The following is a 20,000-nucleotide window of genomic DNA, read 5'->3' on the forward strand; positions in this document are numbered from 1 at the left end:
GGAATGGTAGTGTATCACTTTAGTAGTTTCCATAATTTTTCCTTACATTTTTTTATTCATCAAACAATCCTGAAAAATAAAATGAATCAGTTCCCACAAAAATATTAAGCAGCATATTAAACTGCTTTCAGCATTTATAGTAAGAAATGTCTCTTGAGCACCAAATCATCATATCAGAATGATTTCTGAAGGATCATGTGACACAGAAGACTGGAGTAATGCCTGCTGAAAATTCACTTTTGTAAAAACAGAAAAAATGTAATTTTAAAACTATTAAAATATACCAATACAAAGTGTAATACAAACTAAAGGGCAGAAACGTGAGCTCCTTTGACGACGCAGCAATATTTCCGCTCCATCTCTGGAATGTTCTCTCTCTTCTGAGAACGAACGGCTGCTGTATATATGATAATACTGTGGCAGGAAAATGACATTGTTGATGGCACTTTATCTGACTCTGCTATACTGCAAGAATTTTCTGTTAGCAGATGTTCTGACATTGATATTCCAAATGAAAATGTGTGTTATGCCAAAATTAACACTCTAACATGATGAATTTTGTTAAATATGGTTACAGCTGTTTTTCTGATTTGACATTATATCTGTTTCAGTGCACTCGTTTTGATTTGTTTTGAATGATGATATCATTTAAAGTTATAGTCAGACAATATATATAGTAATAACTTTAGAGATGGGGAATTAAAGATGTAAAGCATTTAAAATTGTTTAGCTACAATATAAGTAAATTTCGTTTTATTTTAGGCTACATTGTCGACGTGAGAAATTACCTTTTTATATAAAAGAGTACATTTCTGTTCCCGAAAATTGAAGTTCATTAATTGAACTGAATTCCAGATGTTTCCTCCAGTGATATCAGGCATTGTATGTTAGGAATCTCAGTGAATTAGTGAAGGACACACATGAGCACATAGCAAGTAGCAACACATCCCGGTGAGTCTGAGTGTTTGTGTTGAGCTGTAGTCAAAATCACTAAAAATTGGTCGGATTATTCCCGAGTGCTTGGGTCAGGGATTTTCTTGCCGGAAAGAGCTGTCATCTGTTTGACCCCTGACCCAGTGTCTGTGTCCTTTACTGTTTAGCTCTAGTCTTGTCGTTTATTGCTCACAATCTTGCTGCTTTCTGTCTCTCTCCTCACGTTTAATTCTTCTCCGGGCCTTTAAATGGCTGGCAGTAGAGTAGTTCAATTTTTTTCTCGTTGGTTTATGCGGTTGCTAATATGTATGCAACTTTTGCATAGTTTAAGAGACCGTTTACTCATGCAAAATGCTTTATTATTGATGTCTTTCTGTTTGTTTTTATAGATGGATTGTGGATATGGAAGGAGCCTCTGGTACTCTTTATGAGGGGGAGAAATTTCAGCTTCTTTTTAAATTTAGTAGTCGTTATCCCTTTGACTCACCTCAGGTAGGTCAAAATATTACATCTTAACATAATAAATATTAACATATAATAAAATTTCATAATAAAAATGTAATTGATTTATTTTATATTGTTTTTAGATTATATATTTATTGGCAATATTAATAAGAATGAGTGATTTTTTTTTTTTTACTTACCCAGTGTTATTTTAGTATTATTAACTATTGTCGTTATTATTCATATTTATTATTTTTTTTTATATTTTGGCTTTTATTTTTAATGTTTTGTAATTTTATTATGTGCTTTTGTCATTTGTATTAGTTTTTAAAATATTTCTGCCCAGTCTTATTTTAGTATTGTTTATACACTATTATAGCTTTTATTAATACTTTATTGCTTTTATTTTAATATTTTTCAGTTTTCATTTTAATTTCTTAATTTTTTATTTTTGTAATTTTATTATGTGCTTTTGTCACTTGTATTAGTTTTTTGTTTTTAAAATATTTAAAAACAATATATACAAAGTGTAAATGGAGCAAAGGAGCTTTAAATGCGAGGGGCAGCACTTGAGATTAAAGGTGACTGATAAATAACCTTTTTTGTTGCTGAAGTGGCCCTAGCAGAGTTTGTGCACATTAAGTGCATTCAATCGGGAGTGAAGCACTGGCTTTTTTTCTGTCTGACCGTGAGCGCTCTATGCTTTTTCTTACGTAAGTCTGGATCTAGCGCCGGCTTCTCATTCAGCCGACTGTCTCTGTCTCTACCTCCTAATCTAGCGGCCTCATGCCAATTGTGAGGACTAAGCACCGGCTTATGATTTACAGGGATAGTTCACCCCAAAATTAAAGTTCTGTCATCATTTACTCACCCTCATGTTGTTTCAAATCCATGTGACTTTCTTTGTTCTGTGGAACACAAAAGGAGATGTTTTGAAGAATGTCAATGTTGCTCTTTTCCATACAGTTAAAGTGGGTGGGGACTGGAGAGGTCAAGCTCAAAAAAGGTCAAAGAACATTATAAAAGATCATTAAAACAAGTCTATACAACTCATTAGCCGGGTTTCCATCCAAAGTTGTGAATTTAACTTATTCCATCCAACGAGTCAAAGAGAACAAAATTGTCACTTCCTGATAGACTGGCACTCTACATAACTAAGAAAAGTAGGAGAAGCTACTGAATATAATAATTTTCCTATATAATAAATGAAACACAATGAATGCGGTTATTGCTTTCGGAGGTCGATGTTGCTGTCATTTAACAGTTCTGGGAGGCAATTATATAGAAATACTTTGATGACAGACTTTGCTCTGGCATTTCCGAGAAACATTTCAGATGCTGTGGAACAAGATCGGTGCGCTGGTTAGTCAGGATTTACTGTCCCATAGTGCAAAGTCACATGACTCTTTTTAATGCGCTTGGAGGAATTTATTCGCAAAATGCATTTCCATCTCCTATTATTCGCATTAACCCTTTTTCGCACAAGTCAAAAACCACCTCAAGCGGTCATAAAAACTGTTTTGTGAATAAAGGCATTTTTATTCTATAGTGAATTAAAGGGATATTCCACCCCAAAATGAAAATGTTGTCATTAATCACTTACCCCCATGTCGTTTCAAACCCGTAAAAGCTTTGAGTCTTCGGAACACAATTTAAGATATTAATCGTGAGAAAATCGAACCATGAAATCAAAATCCTGAATCGAATCGAATCGAATCGAATCGTGAGTTGAGTGAATCGTTACATCCCTAATTCTCATAATTCTCAAAAGTTTTTCTTGCAATTTAAGTGTCACAATTCTAACTTTGTCTCACAATTCTGAGTAGTCCAAAGAAAAGTTTCCTTTTGTTACCTTTGGTGAAAACAAGCTTGTCACGGTTCTCAAAATTCTTACTTTTTTTTCTTGCAATTGCGAGATTTCTTGCAATCCTGAGTTTATATCTCGCAATTCCGAGAAAAAAGTCTGAATTGTAAGAGAAAATCCCAATTTCCATTTTTATTTAATTTTATTTTATTTTTGATCAATTATGTGGAAATAAGCTTCCAGAATGTTCCCTTTCATTGTATGGAAAAACGGCAGCTTGAAGCATGCATACTTGGTCATCTAGTGTACTATATTTGTCCGAAACAGCTGAAAATGAATGTCTTTATGTTGTGTTTTGACAGGTAATGTTCACAGGAGACAACATACCTGTCCATCCCCATGTTTATAGCAATGGCCACATCTGCCTGTCCATCTTAACGGAGGACTGGTCACCAGCTCTTTCGGTGCAGTCTGTTTGTCTTAGCATTATTAGCATGCTGTCTAGCTGCAAAGAGAAGGTAAGTGTCTCACGCAACAATGCAGTGGTTTCGTTGATATGTTCTGATACCTGTTTTGTAACTAAGTTATTGTATCTCTTTGGATTTTAAAGTTATAGTGTGGATCAATATGTAAAGATAACACATTTAGGTTCTAATATGGGACATATTAGACATATATGTTTGTTCATTAGTTACAATAGTAAGACATTAACCGCCATATCTGGTGTCTTTCTAAATCAATGGCTTACTAATTATAGTCCTTGCTTGAAGGTGTCTTAACGCTGGTGTTTTATAATTGACAGTCTATACGACCTTAGACAGAGTTCTCAGTCAAACCCTAAGCTTTTGTTTTCAGTTTACATAAAACATACAGTTAATACACACTCACCAGCCTCTTTATTAGGTACACCTGTACAAGTGGTCATTAAAAGGATACTACACCCCAAAATGAAATTTTTTTCATTAATCACTTACCCCCATGTCGTTCCAAACCCGTAAAAGCTTCGTTCGTCTTCGGAACACAGTTTAAGATATTTTGGATGAAAACCGGGAGGCCTGTGACTGTCCCATAGACTGCCAAGTAAATAACAGTGTCAAGGTCCAGAAAAGTATGAAGAGCATTGTCAGAATAGTCCATCTGCCATCAGTGGTTCAACCGTAACGTTATGAAGCAACGAGAATACTTTTTGTCTTTTGACTTTATTCAACAATTCCTCAACAGTCTCCTCTGTGTCTCTCCATATCACTGTATGCTGCGTATGCTCTTCTGTATCATCCCCGCCACAAGGATGCGCTGTTTTCTTTCAAATCAAAGCGAAATACACTTAGAAACAGCGCATTCTTGTGGCGTGGCTGATACAGATTTTAATTAATTAGGCATGCTTTTTGATTAATAGTATTTAATTTACCCATTAAAAAGAGGCCAGAAAAATTAAGACAGAATTTGGGAAAAAATCAAATGGATTTCATAGGGTCCTAAGTAACTGAATTAACCACTCGTTCCAACTGAGGTATGCAGAAGAGCATCTCTCAACACACAACATGTCAAACAATAGGCTTCAGCAGCAGAAGACCAGCAGAATATTGGAAAAAGGTTGCTCAGTCTAGATTTCTGCTGCAATATTTAAATGGTAGGGTCAGAATTTGACAAACAACATGAAACCATGGATCCATCCTGCTTTGTAGTGATTTAGGCTGGTGGTGTAATGGTGTGGGGGATATTTTCATCACACTTTGGGCCCCTTAGTACCAACTGAACATTGTTTCAATGCCACAGCCTGCCTTACTATTGCGGTGACCACAGTGTACCCATCCTGTGATGGAAAATTCCAGCAGGATAAAGCTTAATTCATACCAAACTGGTTTCTTGAACATAATGAGCTTACTATACTCAAATGGCCTTCACAGTCACTAGAAGTCAATCCAATAGAGCACCTTTGGGATGTAGTGGAAGGAAGGATTCGCATCATGGACATGCAGCCAACAAATCTGCAGCAACTGCATGATGCTATGATCTAAGCATGGACCAAAATCTCCAAGGAATGTTTGCAGCATCTTGTTGAATCTATTTCACAAAGAATAAAAGCAGTTCTAAAGGCAGTTCTAGCAATGTGTACCTAATAAACTGGCCAGTGGATGTAAAAATATGCAGTGCTGGGTAGACTACTTACAAATTGTTACTGATAACGGATTACATGATGAAAACTAGTTAGTAACATCATTTAGGTTACTCATTTTAGGTAATGCATTCTTAATACTTTTTAGATTTTTTTTAATCTAATTTGTTTTGAAATGACCATTTAACATACCATATTGATAAAAATATATCAATATATTATTTTTTTTTTTAATATATATATTAACACCAGAAAATGCATTAAACATTACATTACACCAGGGTTTCCCAAACTATGCATAATGTAAGAACTGCAGTGGGTTCGTGAGTTGATGGAAATCGAATAATTAATTAAATCATAAAAATAACTGAAATGCTTAAACACTAAAAATAGAAATATTTCATTTGTTTATCTGCATGTCAGTGTGAATGTATATCAGAGAACTGTGAACATGTGAATGTGTTGTTAAATTATTTAAAATTAATGAAACTATTTTATTTTATTGAGTATGCCTGGCAAAGACATTTGAATTATATAGAATTTACCTCCATTGTGTGAATAAAATGTAATCATGCAATCCATAAAAAGTAACTGTAATCGGATTATGAGCATTTTTAAATGTAATAATAATATTTAGAATCTAATAATGGAATCCAGACTAGCCTTGAAAATATGTACGTTTTTATTTCTATTTTTGTATTTATTTCCTTATATATTTTACAGAGGCGGCCTCCTGATAACTCCTTTTATGTACGGACATGTAATAAAAATCCAAAGAAAACAAAATGGTGGTATCATGGTAAGAACTAATGTTTTAGTCAGTAATAAATACATTTTTTTTTTAGTGGAAATGCATTTTGAATGTATTTAAAATCTGCATTTTTTTCACAGATGATACTTGTTAATATGAACTTTCTAGAACTCCCGGAGGGAAGAAGTCCTACTGACCTATAAAAGCACTTTTTGAAATCATATGGTCTCTGAACTTTTACCTTGGACTCAAACTCAAGCATGGACTCAGACCACAAACATGGGAGATGATGTCAACTGTGTCACCGGTGGCCCGTTGGATGCATGTTTGGGAAAACTAAAAAACAGTCGGAGAATGGAAATCAACTTTTAAAGAGGATGGAAACGGACCCGTCAAGAGTTGGTGTGAAAAAATTAAGATAAATCTATGAAAAAGGATTTTATTTTTTTGTAGGGAGATTATTTCCATTTTAGACCATACATATTCCTGTTCATTTTTGTCATTGGTATGTTTTCAGGTCCATGTGTCTTGTGCAATAACAAGGATAGGTGCATAGCAGGGCCAATAATGAGAAATCCAAATTATAGAAATCCAAAACCAATCTGGAAATGATTGTAGTGTCCTTCGCTTTTTCTCTTTCCTCATATTCCTACTGAAATGATATGCACTGTGATGAAAAACCACTTCATTTTAACGAAGATATAGCGCACCTCTTCAGCAAGTTTCTGATGTTTGACTGTAAATAGATTCATTTAAGAAAGGTACTGTTTTATCTCAGTCATCTCAAGCTCTGCTATCACTGCAAATGGTGGGTTCATTGTCATTTAAGACTATAATTGTTCCGTTTGAGCATCAAAACCAACCTTGACCATCTATGAACTCATATTTACCTCTACCAAGTCATGTGGGATGGAACCAGTGTTGTGTGTAGGTTCGCCATTAAAGCAGAGCTATAGGTAACCCAGTATATTGAATGTTAGCAAGAAAGTTCTGTCTTGTGTTCTATTTTATTTGTATAAAATGTTTTTGTTATGAGGTGATCGCTCAAAATTTTGTTAAACTATTCCATTTTTAAAAAATGGCTTCACCTTTGTCACTTTTCTTTTGGTGCAAGTAATGAAAGAGAGTTAAAGAATGGCAGTATGTTCAAGAGCGTACGTCTTATTTCATTTTTGGTATTTGTTTTATTCTCTGTAACCTCAGATGGTTTGGAAAATATTGTGGTTTATATATTCTCAAGATGTTGATTATCTGGTCGTACTTGCCTGGCTCAGGTCATTTTTTCAAGGACGAAAAATATTCCTAAATATTTTCCAGTTGATTATATTTTCTCCTAAAGGACTGTTACGTAGCTTAGGGAAAAAACAAAAAGAAATAATGATAATAATAATAATGCGTATAACTCCTAAAAGTGAGATTAATAAACCTGGCAGCATGTTGATAGACAAATGATGTTATTGCAGAGCACATATTTGATAATGTTTAGATCCTGCACTTTTTCCAAAATGGAATGATTTTAATTCTCCAAAAATGAGTGTTATTATGTGTTATCAAAGATTATCGGATATTTTGTTTTTTGTGTTTTCTGGGATTTAAAAAAAACTAAGACTTTTTATCCCCAACAATTGTATATGTTTGATGTACGCTATCTGATCACTAATGTGAGATCTCACACTGTTTATTAACTTCATACACTCCAAAGATGTTTTTTTTTAGCTTTCTATTCAGAAATACTTGAATATTCTAAACCTGGTTGGCTTGTCTTGTTTTCCATCGTCTGTGGTACAGTGTACTTAGACTTCCAAGTGAATGTGTTGGTGTAGAAAAAAATGGAGATGGCCATGACTCTTCCCTCTGCACACAATATCAGGAGACTTTATTTTATGTTACACATGTAATTGTCCTTGCTACTGAAAGAAATGTGTGGAAATGACAACAGGGCTAAACTTGAATGTGTGTTTGGTGGCTGAGATAAATATTGACACCTGTCAGCATTTGAAAGGAAGTCAATACGTGTACACACTTACGTTTATGTAGACTTGGGTATCTAAAAAGTTTTCTTTTTTTGCTAATAAAGGATTCTATTTAAATCGGTTTGCCAGTTGTAGGAGGTGATAGGAGTTATTGTTTTTTTTTTTAACTCTTTCTTTGAGTTTTTTTTGTTTTGTTTTGTTTTGTTTTTTTGGGTATGTACAAATTATGTAAGTTGTGCCTGTTAATTTAAAAAATAAAAATACAGGTTTTGAGTGAGTCTTCTCATTTACACATTGCAGAACCACAGTTATCCAGATTAAGTAGTAATCATATTTCTAGTTATTTACAAAGAAATATTTTAGAATGCTTAATATGCTTAATGTTATGATAATTGATAACTAATAATACTAATAAAAATGCAGATTACACATTGGATGGATTTAATATTAATTGTATGTAATGTTTATTATACTTGTCATTCATGTATATATTATAATGGATGTACATTAATAATATTTGTAGTTATTTATAAAGTAATATTTTAGAATGCTTAATATCCATCCATAAAAATGACACTTGTAGTTGTTTATAAAGCAATATTTTGGCATGCTTAATATCATCTATTATCAATAATTATTGTAGCCGTGCATATGGTAATATTTTAGAATGCTTATTATCTATTATTAATAATTATACTTGTAGTTGTTTATAAAGTATTATTTTGGAATGCTCAATATTATTTATTATTAATAATATAATAATAGAAATGCATATTATACATTGGCTGTATTTAATATTCACTGTAGGTATACACACCTTAAGTAATAATTGTATTTACAGTTATTTATAAAGTAATATTTTAGAATGCTTAATATTATCTATTATTATTAATAAAATGTGTGTATATATATATATATATATATATATATATATATATATATATATATTTACATTAGATATATTTAATATTCATTGAATAGTATAATCTATATTAACATTATATTATGTTAATACATTTAATAATATATACTAGTGAAAAATTAAAAGAAATAATACATTTAATATTATTGTCTAGTGATATATTTAAAGATGGTGTGTGTGTGTGTGTATATGTATATGCATGCATGCATACATATACAGTGTATACTCTGTAAGTAAATAATAAATATATGTGTTAAATACGTTATAAAAGGTCGTGTAGTAGCCTATGGTATTTAAATATACAGTGCATGAATTCATACTCGGTATCAGGAAGCCGAACTGTACCATCTGTGCGACAGAGGAGGGGTGCACTCTTTTCGCCATTCTCAAAGAACTTAGTACAAAATAGACAAAAACCTGTACTAAATGTAAATTTAAAACATAAATCACTTAACAGTGCTGTGCCGTCGTCCAAATAGACTATTTTCGGAAAAGCACATGTTGTTCTCATGTTGGTTTGGTCCTGGTACCATCAGTTCTCTTTAGTGTTTGCCAATGTTGGAGGTGTAACTGGGGTCTGGCCCTGGACGAAGGTAAACTATTATTATTAAATGCGTTGTGGTTTGAAGTAGCGATGAATTCAGGACTGCACTCTGTCGTTTGGTTGTTTGGTGGCAGCACAGGCGGCGTGCATCGATGAGATGTGAGGGCTATTTAGTCGTTCAGCCATGATGTCTGCACATTCCCAGCTGAGTTCAGACCGGTGGCCTGTGTGCTGGAGAGGAAGGCTGTGTTCCAAAACCCCGATTAGGGTTCGAGTTGATTTGAATGTTTAAAGGACTATAATAAATCCCAGCATCGCGTCTTTGTAATCATGAGAGAACTGAGAAAATGACAACATCAGTGAGTGCATAGATAGACATAGAGACTGTGTCTGGGAAAAGAGAGTGTGCTCACTTTTGAGAGTCAGAGTCACAAAGAAAGCTGTCTTCTCATCTACTGCACTAATAAACTCCATGATGGATCCTAGTGGTCAGATGTCACTTCACTGGCTTGATACTGACTTGCTTCTGACTTGCTTCCAGTCCATCATTTGTTACACTGGGTTTAATTAATGATGTCATGTATTGCATTTTATGCTTTTTAATGTGAAGATTTATGTTACAGGAATTATCAGGTGATTTAAAAAGGTTGAGTGGCCATGGAAGTGATTAAAATCTTTACGATTATTGAAAAAGTCAAGAAAGTTTGTATAATAAATGTTTGTTTTTCCTGTAGGTGACTACAGGAAAACAAAAATACTAAATTTATGTTTTTCTTTAGTCACATGTAGAGTGTTTCATTTGGGTATTTTTTCATTCATTAAAAAAAAAAAAAAAAAAAAACTTATACTGGAACTATGAAAGACTGAAAAAGTCATTGAATATCTCTGGCCAGATTTTTTTTTAATTATGTTCTTGTCATATTTAATATCACTTGGCAAACACTTGACAAACACTTGACATGGACATATAAATTCAAACATGACCAGATCAAATCCTTTTATTGAACAATTTCTGAATTGTCACCGGATTAAGAGCTGATAGAATATTCATCACATTTCTCACAAATATAGCAGTGCTAATTTTAGAATTATTTATATAATTTTATAGGATTTATTAATATATATATATATATATATATATATATATAATATATTAATAAGCTTGTATTTTCAGTTTGCATATTTCTAGTTCTAGTATTTTTATTTGTTTTTTATTTTCATATTTTTATATATTTTTGTTTCAGTTTTAGTTTTTCATTTTAGTATTCAGTATATTTTAGTATTTAGTATAACTTATTTAAAACTGTAAAGCTTGTTTTATTTTGGTTGCCAAGTTTACATTTTAGGTTTGTATTTTATTATTATATCAACTATTATAATATTTGTTTTGGTTTTGGGTTAAGTTAACAGCAGCAACAATACAGTCATATTTTACTATGATTGTATCCATTTAAGCAGTTGTTCAGTTTGAATACACCTACCTTATTTTTTAGAAAGTAATGCTTTCTTTTATGTTGCACTTTGTCACAGCAGTATTTTTATTTGACTTCTGTTTACACAAAATAGTGATATGACATCCTGCCAACGATATATGTTATTAGTGTTTGACAGTTAACTTTGAGTTAAAAAAAAATGTTACAGCCTTCTCTATTTTAAAAATAATGTGTGGCTTAGTTAATCCAGGCCTTGACCACGTCTGTCCTGTAAAGCACCGGAAAAGACATTTTGCATGTAGTCTGCAATCCTACAGCTTAAATAGCTGATGTTGAGAAAGATTGTTTCATGTTAAATCATGTTGTTTTAACAGCGATAGAGCATGGCTCAAGTGAAAGTGCAGACATCAGCCCCCTTGTCTGGACCTGGCCTGACCGCCGTTGTGCCCGCTGTGGCCATGCCCAGTCCAGGAGCTCTGGGTCTGCAGCCCACCATCAATGGCACAGTGCCAGCCACAACGCCCACCTACCCCAGCCCTGCCTCTGGCTTTGTGGACTCCACTGTACCAGCCAGCCCATCAGGTACGCTGTGGACATGCAAGCCAGTGTAGTCTGTAACGTTTAAAGTGGTAATGCTCGTTTTAACCGCTAACACAAGCTGCCGTGGATGTCCTGCGTCCATTAAAGCCAGTTGCGAAAGCGTTTCAGTTACTAAGCAAATTATGTTTGGGAAAAACAAAGGAAAACAGTGTATGTTGTTTTATTTCAGAGGGATTCTGTTTTCCACTTAATCTAAACAAACTAAATCAAATAACTCAGTGTAATGTAAACATCAGTCATAATAGTTAATGTTTATTAGTCAGTTCTGTGGAATGACATTGTTTTAGGTTGATTTTTAATATGATTAAATGACAGAATGAACAATTACAGTGGGCCCAAAGCATGTGGACCATTAATAATGTTTAGATAGATAGCAAAATATGAAACCAGGTACCATTATTTTAAGGATAAACAGCACAAACACACTTTTGAAGCAAAGCATTTGACTTGAAAAAGATGTTTGTTTGTTTGTTTTTAAATGGAAACAAACACTTGCATCAAAAGTTTGTGGTTCTTCAAATGTTTTTAAGAAGTCTTTTATGCTTACCTAGGCTTTTTTATTTGATCAAAATACTGTAGAAAAACAATAATAAATTGTAAAATATTATTACTTTTGTTTAAAATATCTGTTTTCTGTTAATATATTTTAAAATGTAATCTATTCCTGTGATGGCAAAGCTGAATTTTCAGCATCATTACTCCAGACTTCAGTGTCACATGATCCTTCAGAAATCATTCTGATATGCTGATTTGCTGCTCAAGCAATTTACAATTTTGAAAAGGATTGTTTAATATCTTTTGTGGAAACTGTGAGACATTTTTTCAGGATTCTTTGATGAATCAAGAGTTCAAAAGAACAATATTTATTTGAAATAGACATCTTTTGTAACATCATAAAGGTCTTTACTGTCAAGGAATATGAAGATTGTCATCATTTACTTCCCCTCCACACGTTCCAAACCTATATGAGTTTATTTCTACTGTTCAACACAAAAGAAGATATTTTGTAGAATGTTGGTAACCAAACAGTTGACGGTAGCCATTGACTTTCCAAGTTTTTTTTTCTCTCTATACTATGGAAGTCAGTGGCTACCATCAACTGATTAACAACATTCTTCAGAATATCATAAAGGTTTGAAACAACTTGAGTAAATGCTGACAGAATTGAATTCATCTTTGTGGAATGAAAGTTTAATTTCTTGAAAAATAAATCTTACTGACTCCTAACGTTTGAATGCTAGTGTATGCTGTTTTGGACTCATATCTACAATACAGTGAAAAACCTGGCATGCATTTGTTCATTCTTGCATGTGTTTAAACTGTCTCTCTTTCTGACAGGCCCTCCTCAAGAAAACATGGCAAACCCTAAAGAGAAAACTCCCATGTGTTTGGTGAATGAGTTAGCCCGTTTCAACAGGATTCAACCTCAATACAAGTTGCTGAATGAGAAAGGGCCAGCACATGCTAAGGTATTGTAAATGAAAGAAATACCAGTGCTTACAAGGCAGCAAAGAATAATGTACAATTTTTTTTTTCTCGCTAACTGACATGCTGCATAAGCAATGCTTTGCTCTTGTCATAAAACTGAGCACACAATAATCAACGTATGTGGTTAATGTGGTTATAAATGGTTAAATAAATGCGAGAAAGATAAATTATGTGCAATCATATTTCATTATGCAAATGATGTCACCTTCACTGTCGCTACAATTTGAATGCTAAATGTTCTATAAATAAAATACAGTAGGATTTTAACCTTACATTTCTTTAAAAAAGGGTCACAAAGAGCAAAAATTAGAATGCATATATTACATTTAATGTAATTTATTACATGTATTAATCTAAATATTTGAAAAGAAAGCACTCAAATCATGCCTATCAGGACAGTCCCTCATTTGACCCGTTTAGATCTTCTTGGAAAAGTAGGTCCTTTGCTGCCAAAAGCCTAAATCTGTTACAAAAGCTTAGTAGGTAAGGGATAATGTACAGTCATTATTGCAAAATAAACCTTGACAGTGCGATCAGGATCTTGTATCAACTCGAAAGCTTTTATTTTGCAATCATTTTTTGCTGAGTTTACATTTTTCCACTTATTACATGGCTACTTGGCAAATAAATACATACATGGAAATAAAATATTGATTTGAGTTGAAGTTATTTTATTGTAGAAAACTTTCACTATGTTATAGTCTAGAAAGCAATCAGCTAGCTGTCCTGCTGGATTGTGTGTGCAGATCTTCACGGTGCAGCTGTGCTTGGGGAACCAGATATGGGAGTCAGAAGGCAGCAGCATCAAAAAGGCTCAGCACTCTGCAGCTACCGAGGCCCTGACAGAGAGCGTTCTCCCCCGGCCTCCTCCCCGCTCACCTAAAGCCGACAGCAACAGCAACCCAGGTACCAACGTGGCACAGGGACACACTATGACCGGGAGTAGTATGCTGTAAATTAGAGCAGCTTTTTTTCAAGTGTGGTATTATAGGTCCACCAGCTGAAAATGTTTAACCACTGTGTCCTGGTTTCACAGACAGGGCTTAAACTAAGCCTAGATTTGGCCATAGTTCAGTTAGGACGTAATTTTTCATAAACGATCCTTAGAAAAAACATTACTGGTGTGCATTTTGAGACAAAACAAAGCCAGAGACATGTTTTAGGATTAATCAATGCAGATTTCTATCAGTTGAAGCAGCTCAGATTTACATTTTAATCTGGGACTAGGTTTAAGCCTTGTCTGTGAAATTGGCGGTTTAAATATTTAACCAAATTCTAAATAGATTCAAATAAAATATTAGATTCAATTTAATTAAATGAATTAAAATTATCTGAATCAGGAGCCAGTGCAGGATGAAAAAGTGCAAACCTAATAGCCTAATTATAATTATAAACAGAATTCTTCAAATAAAAGTAAGTTAGTTAACATAAATCAGCGCGATAATCTGCTCAATCAGAGTCAGGCTGCTGCAGGTTTAAAGGCACTTCTCAAAAAAGGTTTTGTTGTGCGATAAATTGCCCCAGAAATAATTGCGATAAGCGATTTTATTGTCATTTTTAAGACCATTTTATGCCACTTAATATTTAATCATAATAATGCAAGAAGGACTACACACTTCCAAATGACAACAAACTTTTAATTATTGAGAATATTTAGATCATGGAAATTAAGTATTAAAATATAAGATTCCTTGAATAAATAGTAAAAAAGCATTTTCTATAGTGCTGTCAAACGACTAATCGTGATTAATCGCATCCAAAATAAAAGTTTTTGTTTACATAATATATATATTTTGCGGGGGAAGTCGTGGCCTAGTGGTTAGAGAGTTTGACTCCTAACCCTAAGGTTGTGGGTTCGAGTCTCAGGGCCGGGAATACGACGACTGAGGTGCCCTTGAGCAAGGCACCGAACCCCCAACTGTTCCACGGGCGCTGCAGCATAAATGGCTGCCCACTGCTCCGGTTGTGTGTTCACGGTGTGTGTGTGTGTGTGTGTGTGTGTGTGTGTGTGTGTGTGTTCACTGCTGTGTGTGTGCACTTTGTGTCTCTACTTAACAGTCAGATGTCCATATGATGTGTGTTCCTGGTAGAGCATTGCTTTAGCATTGCAAAAGGTTGTGGGTTCGATTCCCAGGGAACACGTTAGGTTAAAAAAAAAAGTTAGCCTTTGGATAAAAGCGTCTGCTAAATGCATAAATGTAAATATATGCACAAAGGCACAGATCCCTGAACAAGGCCATATCTGCAGATGAACCTTTTTTTTTTTTTTGTAGAAACATTTTTTTGTAAATTTGAACTAGCACCTCATGACTTGACGTTATGTACGAGAAGCTGCAAAAGACACAGGCGCAAGTGGAATGCAAAAAACATGGTGACATTAATTTTTATGTAAATATAACGGGTGATATATTCCATCACCATATATTGTGCGATAAGTCGATATGTTGATTATTGTGACAGGCTTACTTCTCCTATGAAAAGTACCTGTACACAAAATCGCAAGAAAAATTTGCATTTACATTTATGCATTTGACAAAAGTGTCCAAAGTGACTAACATAGGAGGAACCAAGCAATTTGTGAGAGATCACTCAATGTGTATGCAAAGAAATGGGTAAAAAACTGAAAAAAAAAAAAATAATGCTAAAAAGTATGGAAACTGAAAAGAAAATACAATAGATTTTTGAAATTTCTGTTAAAAATCTGAAAACTTGGCATGCACAAGGAAGAATTACTTAGGGGTATTCTGTTTGTCAGGATATTGATATACGGTCTGTTTTGGTCTGTCAAATGAAGGGTGATAAATATTTTTCATTTCCTTTTTGCAGGCAGCATCACTCCTACAGTTGAGTTGAATGGCTTGGCTATGAAGCGAGGGGAGCCAGCTATCTACAGACCCCTGGACCCCAAACCCATTCCCAACTACACAGCCAATTACAACTTTAGAGGAATGTTCAACCAGAGGTACGTCCTTCAGCCTGTGCATATGTGATGTTTCTGAAATGTGAAGCATTTCAGTGCTGAAAGCTGATATAAGGTTTCTTTAAAATTCCTCCGTGGAACTGTTATTGTTGTGAATGAATGTTAGAGTTCTAGTATGGTTCTGGTAGATGGATTATTTGCCTTTGCTGCCACCTTGTGGTGTCACACTGGTGTTATATCAAACATAAAAACCACAGAGTGCATTTAAGTGAACTCATAATGGCTGTCTGATTTTAGAGATCAACCACTGTATTCAACATTTTAATGATGATGTCTGATCTGTGATTTTGTGCTAAGCTTGAGGACAACTTATGGGTACATAAAGAGAAGTTCTGCTCATTACCATTAGGTGGCACTATTATCCTATTTTTTTCCCTCAGCCCTTGTGACTTTTGCTTCACTTACCCATAGTTTACACTAAGGATTAATATTGCCATGTGTTTGGATAATGCTATGATATCCTCAGATCCCACAGCTTTTTTTTGGAAAAACTGATTTGTTTTGTTTCTAAATACAGTATATTTTCGTGTTCTTGACAGCCAATAAATTACCATCGTTATGGTCAAGTGAACTCGTATCTAATGTAGCCTCTGTATATATATATATAGACATTTGCTTTCGATTGAAGTTCAATGGACACTGTGAGAACAAAGACAAGGTGAGAAACCTGAGTCTTGTAATGCTAAGATCTCAAGCTGATATCAGAAAGCGTTAAAGGGCCTGCGTGTAGTGATTTTATTGAAAAAAAAAAGTATATATGTTTCTCCGCTGCACATCTAGAATTTCTATGATGTAGTCTTTGAAATAGTAATACAACAAGGAGCCAAAGTAAATCGGATCCTCTGTGCGATTACATCATTTTGGTGCCGAGCCTGGCCGGAGACCACCGTGGGGGACTTTTGTAGATATTAAGGGTGTTGTTGCATATGAATTATCCTCTTAAGTCTTTTGCACTCTTCACTTTCAACACAGGTCCTCTCAGAAGTGTTACAGGCCTCACATAATTTAAACACAGAGTCGCTTAAATACAGCTATCTAATTTATGGTTTTATTAATCGATGTTGTGTCTGTACTGCTCATTATGGAGAAGAATAATAGCATGGCTGCAGTGAATTGAGGGATTATGAGATTGAGAGCATTGACAGATATATCTGAATATGTATGCTTTAATCAGAAAGGGGATTGATTAGCAAAAATGTATTTTGATTTATGCAGTGGTAATTAAAGGGATCATATCATGAGGAATCTTTTAAAATACAGTATATACTGAATTCTGAAATAAGAGTAAGCTTGATACTGTATGTGCTTCTGTAGACAGATTAATATATTTAAATTCACTATGATTTGACAGACCGATTTAATAAAGAGGATGTGGGATAGATGCTGTTATTCCTAAATAGTACGAGTACAGTTTAGTGTTTTTCTTAGCTTGGTGTAGCACCTACAGCTCTGCATATCCCTCTGAAGGATTTTTCTGGTCATGAAAACTAAATGAAAGTTTAAAAAAAAAACTAAAAAAACTTTACTAACTTTATAAGAGGACCACAGAGAAATATTAATCAAATATATTCAAATACTTAAAAACTGCTTTTCCCCCTTCAGTTTGTGCACTTATAATTATTTTACAAGTTTAGTTTTAGTAATAATTTGTCTTTTTTTAAATGTCATGTAAATGCCCAATTCCAACTGAAATTGTGCTGGTATTTTTTTGCATATTCGGACTTACAGGCTTAGATAATGTTGTAGCTTGGCTTTGTCGTGTGCTCTACAGTATTAAAAGTTTGGGGTTGGTTTTCATGTTTTTAAAAGAAGTCTCTAATGGTCACCGTGCCTGCACTTATTTTATCAAAAATACAGTAAAACACAATCAAAAACCTGTTTTCTGTTTTAATATGTTTCAGATCATTCTGATATGCTAATTTGGTGTTTAAAAATTATTATTAATGTTGAAAACAGTTGTGCTGCTTAATATTTTTGTGAAAATCACACATTCCCCCCATGAATTCTTTTATGAATAGAACGTTCAAAAGAACACAATTTATTTGAAATAGAAATATTTTGTAATATTATAAATCACTTGCAAGTTAATTTACTTACTCCAAATTTTTGATAGGTAGTGTATACTCGGACTTGGAGTCTGTAGCTTGGTTGTGATGTAAACATATTTACACACAAATTTACATTCTTATTACCGTCTTGGCTAACTGACTTTAATCTGTATCAGCTCACTGTTCATGTCCTCTGTCAGTCCATCGAGACTGCAGTGATGCAGATTAACCAAAGCATCCTTTCTGAGAACCAAATCATGTACCCAAGAGTTGTAACTCCTCATTATCCCAGCTTAGTTAGACTAAAGACTAAATCTGGACTTCTCATCCTGTCTCAGTTTATCCAATCACAAATGGGAACTAAGTTGCAGTCAGGTAGCATTACACAATTACCTCATTTATCCAGGCCTTTGCTCTTTGTGACTAACATCAGGCTTTGTGTTCCTAACAACAATTTCTTTGGGGAGCGCCTGCATTCTTTCAGAGTCAAAATTTGGATGGGTCTTTTCCGGGACTACCTCACCTTCTCTCATTTGGGCATGACAGTAACATTGCGTCGGTGCTTAACTGTAACAATAATGAGGATAATTGCTGTCGAGCCTCTCCAGTGATATTTCCTGGTCTGATATTGAGCTGTGGCTGAAAAGACTGGAAGCTCAGAGGAAGAGAGTTTGCTAGGCGAGCCGGTGTAGTGGAGGTGGAAATGCGTCACTGTCTAGGCCAAATCAGCACCTTGGTTTGTTTTGATTGTATTTAAGATAACGTGGCTCTACGGTTGGCTCAGTACCAGATTTTGCCGTCATTCTGATATCTCCGTATCCATAGTAAATACACACTTCCATACAAACAGACGATAGGTAGATTTGCATATCAAATAAACAACTATATTTACTAAACTGGTAGGCTTATCAGCTATCTATCTATAAGTCAGGGCAACACTATCTCATGAACAGTTCGTTCATATTTTACGAGTTGGCTAGTTCGTTAGAATTTTTGTGAGGGGTAGGTTTAGGACGAATTCCTACGAATTTGCCACCTTTTAAATACGTGTGATTTTCCCACAAAATATACAAATTCATACGAACCAGGTGTTACGAATCTGTATGAATTAGCCATCTCGTAAAATATGTACGAATTGCTGTGAGATGTTTTTTTTTTTAGGGATACACGGTAAATATCGGCACGATATTAATGCGCATCTCATCAGTAAAGCCGGTTCTGTAATCAGTGGTAAATCTCTACACATGTGTGCTTTCACGTGGAGCAGCATTTACTACACAGAGCCGTTGTTCACTGAAAAGCTGCACAAAACCACAATCATATTTTGCACATGTTTTGCACACCTTGTCAGTGAACAACGGCTCTGTGTAGTAAATGCTGCTCCACGTGAAAGCACACATGTGTAGAGATTTACCTATTCATTGCCATTAAAGTGAAATTACTGAACCTACACACATGGAGCCTGAAAAAAAGCTGATTTTAGAAGAAAATTTCAAATGGCACTTAGAGGCTTTTGCATCTGAACTCTTCAAATATATACATATATATATACACACACGCATACATAGAAATATTAAAATATATATATGTATGTGTTTATTTATATACATAATAAATATACACAGTACACACCCATATATCATGTAAGGACAAACTTTTATTTTGGATGCGATTAATCACGATTAATCATTTGTCGGCCCTATATTATAGTTATTAGAGATACACCAAAATTTCAGCAGCAGAAAATGCATTTTCGGTTTCACTCAAAACAACAAGTTTTTATTTCAGCCACATTTGAAATGTTTATATATTAAATATGAATTGAAATAGATACAATTTTTCATTAAAATCTTGACTAGAATATATTTAATTTAATATATACAACTCAATTTTTATTTGAGTGTTGATTATTAAATAAATTTCATCAATTAATTGGTTATTAAATAATCTGTATTTTCAATTTG

General features: G+C 34.1%; 2 protein-coding genes across 4 annotated transcripts in view; both read left to right on the forward strand.

Moving 5' to 3' along the window:
• The window catches only part of ube2wb (ubiquitin conjugating enzyme E2 Wb), an 11,177-nt gene extending 2,883 nt beyond the window's left edge, over positions 1 to 8,294 (forward strand). For both annotated transcript variants that reach the window (XM_042752020.1, XM_042752021.1), the window contains exons 3-6: positions 1,323 to 1,425; positions 3,544 to 3,699; positions 6,021 to 6,096; positions 6,189 to 8,294. In XM_042752020.1, coding sequence (XP_042607954.1) covers positions 1,323 to 1,425; positions 3,544 to 3,699; positions 6,021 to 6,096; positions 6,189 to 6,202 — 349 coding nt within the window. In that variant the 3' untranslated portion in view covers positions 6,203 to 8,294. The remainder of the gene's footprint in view (positions 1 to 1,322; positions 1,426 to 3,543; positions 3,700 to 6,020; positions 6,097 to 6,188) is intronic.
• A 1,092-nt stretch (positions 8,295 to 9,386) lies between these two features.
• Positions 9,387 to 20,000, forward strand: part of stau2 (staufen double-stranded RNA binding protein 2) — a 115,941-nt gene continuing 105,327 nt past the window's right edge. For both annotated transcript variants that reach the window (XM_042752183.1, XM_042752184.1), the window contains exons 1-5: positions 9,387 to 9,536; positions 11,295 to 11,502; positions 12,859 to 12,989; positions 13,755 to 13,914; positions 15,835 to 15,970. In XM_042752183.1, coding sequence (XP_042608117.1) covers positions 11,304 to 11,502; positions 12,859 to 12,989; positions 13,755 to 13,914; positions 15,835 to 15,970 — 626 coding nt within the window. In that variant the 5' untranslated portion in view covers positions 9,387 to 9,536; positions 11,295 to 11,303. The remainder of the gene's footprint in view (positions 9,537 to 11,294; positions 11,503 to 12,858; positions 12,990 to 13,754; positions 13,915 to 15,834; positions 15,971 to 20,000) is intronic.

This window comes from Cyprinus carpio, chromosome B24 (assembly GCF_018340385.1).
Source record: "Cyprinus carpio isolate SPL01 chromosome B24, ASM1834038v1, whole genome shotgun sequence".
Lineage (NCBI taxonomy): Eukaryota > Metazoa > Chordata > Actinopteri > Cypriniformes > Cyprinidae > Cyprinus > Cyprinus carpio.